Source organism: Amyelois transitella, chromosome 12, assembly GCF_032362555.1.
Source record: "Amyelois transitella isolate CPQ chromosome 12, ilAmyTran1.1, whole genome shotgun sequence".
In the NCBI taxonomy this organism is placed as follows: domain Eukaryota; kingdom Metazoa; phylum Arthropoda; class Insecta; order Lepidoptera; family Pyralidae; genus Amyelois; species Amyelois transitella.
The window spans coordinates 8,159,178-8,167,350 of NC_083515.1; the positions used below are offsets into that span (position 1 = coordinate 8,159,178).

The following is an 8,173-nucleotide window of genomic DNA, read 5'->3' on the forward strand; positions in this document are numbered from 1 at the left end:
CGGGGCTTTTGATTATTGAGCCTCGTTTCCTGCTTCAAAGAAATTATCCGGAAACATGATGAAATGTTTCTAAATTGAGATAAGTAAGTAAATTATATTATTATTTTACGATTTTTCTAGTCTCAAAAATATATGTCAGTCATAATGTAATTTTCTTTTTAATTCTATGATATTTTACTATTAATAAGGGCGAAGCCATGGTGAAAATTATTATTGTAGCTTAATACTCCTATTACTACTTACTTTCGAGTGTCTCGGCCATAAAAATGTTACTTCGATATCCTTTCTAACAAACGATGTCTACGATTCAGTCAGTGATGTGGTAAATACATATTCAGTAAACTGTTTACACTCGTCCGAGTAAGTGGTTTGACCGCTAGACCATCCATTGATACTGAACATTGTAATCAAGCAAGTGCAAGACGATTAAGGTAAGTAGTTCTATTTTATTTTTATTATAGTTGGATCTTTATTTACAAAATATAATCGTACAAGTTATCTTATACCTAATTAGTTCTATAAATAACATGGTATGTACCTATAGATAATTAATGGTTAATCATAGCGATAATAAAGTATAAGAGCCGCATCATAATGTGGTGTTGCATTTGGCCGGGACTTCACTCCCTTGAGTTAATCTAAGTTCTTACTTTGGTTCTAAATTAATGTCTCTGGCAAATATTAATTCATCAATTATAATTGCGTTTACGGAGTTCAAAATCCTTAATGTTTTTTCTTATAAGTAATTTTATTACAAAGAAATTCATAGAATAACTTTGTAGAAATTGTCGAGGTCGGATATGTAGCCTTTCTCGGTAGAGTTTTGCGTAGCACCGGTGCGTAGAACTTTCGCGGTTCGCGTAGCTCTTTGGCGTAGCGCTACAGCCAAATTGAATTGAATTAAAATTGACTCGGCAATAAGTCTCTATACAAAATTGTTTCGGTTATTATTACTAATTTATTTAGAAGTATTTTTTTATATATTTTTTTTTATTATTATAAATAAGAAAATAAATACATTTTTCTCCTCTGCGCTCTTAGGTAGGCCGCGAGTGAAAATACTTTTTAGCTGAATAGGTACTTTTTAAAATATTTAAGTACCCCTGCCAAACGCTAATACACTCCAAGATTTTTTTTTTATTACTATATGTGTAGATAATTAGTAATACTAACTTATAGATTTCTTCTGCTTTATCAGGTCACATGACAGCAATCTTCAATTACGTCTGGTGGGGAGGGGACCCGGAAGAGCGAGATAGCGCGACTGGCTTATCCAGGAGAGATGTTCACCTCATCAAGAAAACCTGGCTTCTTCTCTACGCCAACCCCGTCAAAAACGGGATGGAACTTTTTGTCAAGTAAATAGGTAGAGGTGGATATAAAAAAAAGTTGTTACGTGCATTTTTTGTAAGTTATGGTAATAGACGGGGACCCTAGATTCAAAATTTCCCAGTGGAAAAATCAATTAAGGAAGGCTAGAAATAATGGAAATTAATTATTAATATTTTTATTTTTATAATGCGTCAATATCACTGCGTACTTGTGTTTTTAATGTTTGTCAAGTCGATTTATTGTAAGTTATTTCAATAAGAAAATCTTTAACTTAATTTACTAGCTATGTCCCGGAGTAATTCTGCTTTTTCAGATAATTTACATCATTGGATAACTGTGTTTAGAAAACCTCACGGAGTGTTAAGCTTCAAAAATTTTATACCAAGATTTATAAGTAACTTGAAAATTACTGTCTCCTACAGGCTCTTTCGCGCCGTGCCTGAAACCCAGGACTTCTTCGCGACCATCAAAGGGCTCCCCGAGGAAAGACTGGTGGTGAAGAACCAGTTCAAAGCCCATGTGCTGAACTTCATGTCTCACCTGAACCTGGCCGTGACCAATCTTAATCAACCAGAGATCGTGGTTCCACTCATGTATAAACTTGGAAAGTCGCATAGGAATATACGAAGAGAACATTTTGATGTAAGTTTTTGTATACATCACGATACGACAATTAATAAGTTATGCTTGAAATGTATCATAATAATATTAAATAAAAACATGTTAATTTGAAGGCACAACCTAAGCCGCAGGTCCAGAGATTTAAAATTTAAACTAAAGGTTTTTACTAAAACTAAATGCCCGTCAGTTTATGGAATTCTTTATATGAACTTTCGCCAGACCTTCCTAATTTGAAATTTCGAACAAACTCAACTTCTATAATTAAGTAGACAAACAAAAACTAAACAAACCAACAAACTTATAAAGTTACTTTCACTTTATAATTATTCAAAATGTTAATCTATTCCAGACACTAACTCAAATACTGTTGGGCACACTGAGAGAGTCCCTACATGCCGGAAATGATGTCATAGAAGCATGGACCAGGTTCATGACATTCATATACAAACCACTTTTTGAAAGTATAGCGGAGGAATAACGATATAACCTAATTATTAATAATTAAATAAAAATCTGTGTTTTTGTTACGATATTTTATCGATGTAAGTATTCAGAAGATGCATGACTAATGAATATTTTGTATTTTAGTGATAGTGTTAGTATGACATAATTTTAACCCACAAAATTATTAAAATGGTAACAATTCTTACATATGTATTAATATATGTTGTCGATATTTTCATAGAAATAGGAATAGGTAATAAATTATTCCAGTTCACATTAGATTTGCTACCTATATTCATATGACATTTGCATGTAACTATGTATGTGCAAATCTTTTGAAATATATCTGTATCTATATAGTAATACAATATATTTTTAATGAGAAATGAAATAAATAGTTATGACATTGGTAGTAGCTTTTTTATCAGTATCTATAAGAAAATGATTAAACAAAGACACATAGTAATAATTATTATTATGTAGGTAATTGATTTGGTATAACCAAATTATGATCAAGCTACCAGTTATAAACACACGCCTTAAAAACTTTATGTCCAGGTCAATAACTTAATCGCACTTTAAATATTTAGGCTAATAAGAATACATTACTGACAATAGTCTTCCAAATTTAACTAAGTAATAAGCGTTGAAATTAATGTAGGTATCCATTCATACTAGTTACTTGATCATAAGTACTATTTTGATCTATGTAAATAATAAATAATTTTAACATAGATATGTATAAATTTAATTTAATATTAAAAATATAATCTTTATGAGGTGTGGCGATTAAAAAATATAACCATGTTATTTATTTTTACTTCTAACCAGAATACGTCCACAGCTCGTCCACTCTACGGTCCCATGATGGAAGGACCGATTAAAACCTTACCACTACATACCACTTCTTATCTGTTACGGGGTAGACAGAGTCAATAGTTATTAGTCACAATAGTCGATGGCTGCACGCCCAAGGATGGTGGACATTTAGGGCCCCCAAACTGGGCGTCTTTCGAGCGCCGTCGTGTGCCTAGTGCCTTCTCGAAGTACAAATTCACATACCTGTAGGTACGAGTATAATTCACATACCGCTACGTCGATGCCGTGTCGAAACTGCGTAGTCGTAAATTGATGAAAAAATAATTACATATATTTAATAATTATTTTCATCACACATAAATATAGTCACGTCTTTGTTTACAAAACCAACGGTCTCGGGAAGACCGAAACGCCACGTTCATTGGGATTCAAATGGTGGCAGGTTTCTATTCTGTTTATCATATGGAATACAACGATTTGACCTTTAAACCTCGGCCTTTCGTATTCAAGATATTTTTTTCCTCGATTCCAAAAATACATTTCCTTGAGGTTAACATAACTTGATAAAACTTAAGTACAAACGTAAAAAAACGTGTAAACAAATCTATACCTACCTATATACTTTTGATTTGTTAGAATTTTGTTTAGCCAGCTACCTACCTCAATAAAATTATTTATTTAACACTTGAACTAACTTGAAGTACTTATAAGTACCTATTTAAATTACGTATATTTTTACTAACTACAACTACTTGTTTTTATACCTACAAAACACACTTACATATTATAACGCAAGCACCTAAGTACATTATTTGACTTCATTATTTATTAAGCACTTGAACTAAGTTGAAGTTTTTACCATAATGTAATCTAATCAGTAGATACCTATTTTAATTACGTATCTTTCAATAATTGATAAATAATTATTTTAACGTTTATAATATTGTTACATCGTCAATTATACTTGTCCCCCTAAACGCCAAATTGAAAAGAAAAAGTATTTTCACTTATCGGTGTAAGATATCCTATCCTACTACTATTATAAAGGCGAAAGTTTGTATGGATGTTTGTTACTCTTTCACGCAAAAACTACTGAACCGATTACCATGAAATTTGGTATGTAGGTAGCTGAAGACCCAGAATAACACATAGGCTACTTTTTATCCCAGAGTTCCCGCGGGATTGATAGGGTTTCCATGCGGACGAAGTCGCGGGCGGCCTCTAGTTAAACATATATTGACGACTAGTTGTTACTCGCAGCTTCTTCTGCCTACAAAGGAAAAAAATAACCACAATATTCCCCCTTACAGAGATTTATATATAGGTAGCAGTTTTTAAATTGTTAGAAACATCAAAATTCAAACATGTCTGAGAAACCACGTTCGAATCGGAGCAATAGTTTTCGCAGATACAAACAAACATACAGACAGACAGAAATTCTAAAAATCACATCTTGGGCTTGTATTGGTTGTTCGAACTAAGGTATAAAGATATATGCAATACACAACCTTATCGATTTTAAGGCAATATCTTTCAAGTACAGACATCGATCAGTGACAATTTTATACTCGTAATATGTATGGTTTTTTTTGCATAACCTCTTTGTTTACATTTAAGTTGTAGACAGAGCCTACCATGACCTCGTCTGAACTTAAAGTTTTTGCATACTCGCGCGACGGACGACCTTCCTGGCGGCTGTCAAGTTTGCTAACAACATTACTCGTACTACAGTAGTCAGGGAGCTAGACTCCCATGTTTTGTCATTTTAGCCCTGTATCTAAACTGTCTAGTTCTAGAGTACCTACTACAAATGGTTATAAAGGTCTTCAGTTCGATATCGTAACTTAACTTTTCACGCGACGACGGACAACTTTACTTTTTTGTACACTTATTTATTTTTATTATTTGTATACTTAAAAACACACATTTGTGTCATGATCCCATAAGCAGCTCTTTCTCCGCAGCAATTTTCGTTGCATGGGAGTGAAAAGTTTTTATAGTTTTAGATTACTTCTGTAATCTGTCTGATGCATATTATTTTCTATGCTAAGTCCACTACAAATTCGAAAACTGAGACGCAGAAATGTATTTTATATTATCCAGGGGCGCATACAATCTAAAAGTCACCTATATAACTTCAATCAAATTAATAAACTTCAATAATATAATTTCAATCAACTTCAATTGACGGCCTCTGTGGCGCAGCGGTAGTACGCTTGTCTGCGACACCAGAGGTCCTGGGTTCGAATCCCGGCCAAGGCATGATGAGAAAAGAACTTTTTCTGATTGGCCTGGGCCTTGGATGTTTAAAAAAAATCCAAAGAAATTGTAACTTGAAATTAATACACATTATTGCCATTCATGTTGTTAAATGGTAAAGAAATCCATTGACAGATAAATTTAAAACTTTAATAATATATTAAGACGCAGTATAGTAGTAGCGAGCTCTTAGACTAGTCTTTGCTTAGTTCAAGGCCGTTATTATACTACGAATATCGAATGAACGTCGTTGGTCGGAGTTTTGGTCCCGTATAGTATTTTGGTTGATACATTTTCCGAGGGTTTTTTCCTACAGGCCATTTGCATGCATTCAGCCATTTGTAGCCCTCCCAATAACCTTATGGTCTACTTAATAAATAAAAAATTCTAAGGCCTCCACTTATGTTGAATAACTTCACTTGAAGTAGGTACCGGAGTGATATATTTTCAATTGGAATTGAAATACACTAATCAAAGATCTTATTGAGTTTTACTATCTGCGCGAAAATATAGGCAACTAGCACACTCTCGTGAATTCCCGAATAATAACTACTGTGTTATAGATAATTACAAGAACTAAAGTAAATCGTCTCATTGTTAAACATCACTCGTAGTCATTCCATACCTCACCATACTTGTACGTCCTCTTTGCTCTAAGCATTCAGTTAGTTTAAAAAGGAGTTCAACGACTTGATTATAGTTGGACACCAATAAGTGACTTATTCTGAAAATTACTTCAATTTTAACTATGAAAGAGTCATGTGGTTCCGGCACTAGAATAGGGCCTCTCCATCTCTTATTTATAGATGTCGAAAAAGGCGATTAAAGGAATAGGCACATTCATCTAGTGCATGTGCCGTGTGGTTCCCGGCACCAATAGCAGAAAGTATAGGACCACTCCATCTCTTTCCTATGGATGTCGTGAAAGACGACTAAGAGATAGGCTTTTAAACTTGGGATTCTTCTTATAAGCGATGGGCTATTAAGACTAACAGCTGAATGTGGCCTGTCAGTCTTCCAAGACTGCTGGCTCTGTCTACCCCGCAAGAGATATAGACGTAATATATATGGATGGATTGCTTTACGACAAAAAGCGAAGCCAAAGATGCTTATCTTTTCGTGCAGATTGCAAAAGTCTTTATGAAGCCCAGCGTCAAAATCCAAATAATTCCTGAGATTATACCATTTACAAAGAGGCATACAGACCAATATTTTTACAGTTTTTTTATATGTATTGATGATAATCAAACCGAAACAAAGGGACTACCAGAATCGGGCCGTCCAATCAGTATTCCAAGCGGTTTCAGCTTGAATGGAGTATAGATTACTGATGTTTTGGGCAACGACAATGCTTCATTAGCAGATCCTTATCATCGATTAGCTGCTTATTTGGTGGTAATTATTTCGTTCGATTGTTTTTATGTAACTACGCAATTGTGTTATTTTATCTAATTATTTTTAATATCATATCGTTTAAAATCAAAGAATTGATTTTCTTTAAAGGTATAATTATAAAACTTCTTTGTTCTGGCTATAGTCCCGGTTACATCCTCAGCACTCTGGAGTGAAGCCTGGGGTACGCCCTTGACAATGGATCAGGTGAGTCAGGTTTTACAAGAAAATCACCCATTTGACCTCCTAAAGTTTGGCAAAATGCGTGAATATCAAGGTTTTCTCAGGATGTTTTACCTCTAAATAAATACTATGAACAACTTTGTGTTTCTTCATTTCGTCAACCTGACCAGCGATCGAACCCGGGACTCAGACGTGAACACAATATCACTGCGCCTAATAGACCTGCAGGAACAAATGAACGGAGACGGACAAACTTGAAAGATTTTTTTCATAAACATAGAGTTCATAATTGTTAGAGGTTCCAATGAGAAAAATTTTTACTGGTTTGTGGCATAGCATTGACTAGTTCATTGGCCTGTCAAATCTATTTTGGCCACAGAAAAATACCAAAGCCATCAAAACAAAACATAAATCATGTCGCTTCATATAACTGAGTCGACTTTACACCTATGTTACACTTCTTAGACCGACGTTACTAATATGTTAATAGAAAGTGACAACAGACGACACTTTGCTAACTTGTAAGATAAATATTGGTATTGTATAATAATAGAGTTGATTGTCATACTATCGTCATGGCTTTTTGTCAAAAACAGTGTGAAATACCATACAAAAAACTTAATATTGATAAATGTTATTAAGGTGCTTATGATAAAAACAACGTCCTTATATCAAATAAATCCATTCATTTAACTTTCTCGAAGTAAAACAGAAAGTAATTAACAAAAAACACCTTAAAATTATAAACACAACACGTCCCTTCCTTACAAGGTCGACAGAACCAATAGCCACAAAACTCAAAATTAACGACCACTCGATTATCATAAAGTATATTATTACGTGATACCTTGTTTCCAATTTTGGACATTTATTTTTATTTCTATGGACTTTTACAATGTACGCGGGGAGTAGCAGCTGGCACACTGCTTTATCTTAGCCACCAGACCAGCATAGAAGTCTGCACTAGATAAATGTGCATAACATAGTCACCTTTTACGAGATGCAAATGATGGAGTGAAATAATGTTATGTCATAAAGTCACCAAGGTTTACTTGGCTTGTGAAGTCACCCCTTTATCACCCCGTCTGATAGGGCTCCGTAGGGCGGGCGGGCGGCGGGTGTT

The 8,173-nt window shown here is 34.2% G+C and overlaps 1 protein-coding gene across 4 annotated transcripts; it reads left to right on the forward strand.

The window, feature by feature from the left end:
- The first annotated feature begins 60 nt into the window (after window positions 1-60).
- Window positions 61-3,204, forward strand: LOC106142480 (uncharacterized globin-like protein aq_211). 4 transcript variants are annotated; one of them, XM_013344246.2, is made up of 4 exons: window positions 61-83; window positions 1,199-1,358; window positions 1,755-1,974; window positions 2,303-3,204. In XM_013344246.2, the coding sequence occupies exons 2-4, from the start codon at window positions 1,204-1,206 to the stop codon at window positions 2,429-2,431; spliced, it is 504 nt and encodes a 167-aa protein (XP_013199700.1). In that variant the 5' UTR covers window positions 61-83; window positions 1,199-1,203; the 3' UTR covers window positions 2,432-3,204. The 4 variants fall into 4 exon arrangements, with proteins under 4 accessions (XP_013199700.1, XP_013199698.1, XP_060802996.1 ...); XM_013344244.2 differs by lacking the exon at window positions 61-83 and adding an exon at window positions 273-431; XM_060947013.1 differs by lacking the exon at window positions 61-83 and adding an exon at window positions 481-742.
- The last annotated feature ends 4,969 nt before the right edge of the window (window positions 3,205-8,173 follow it).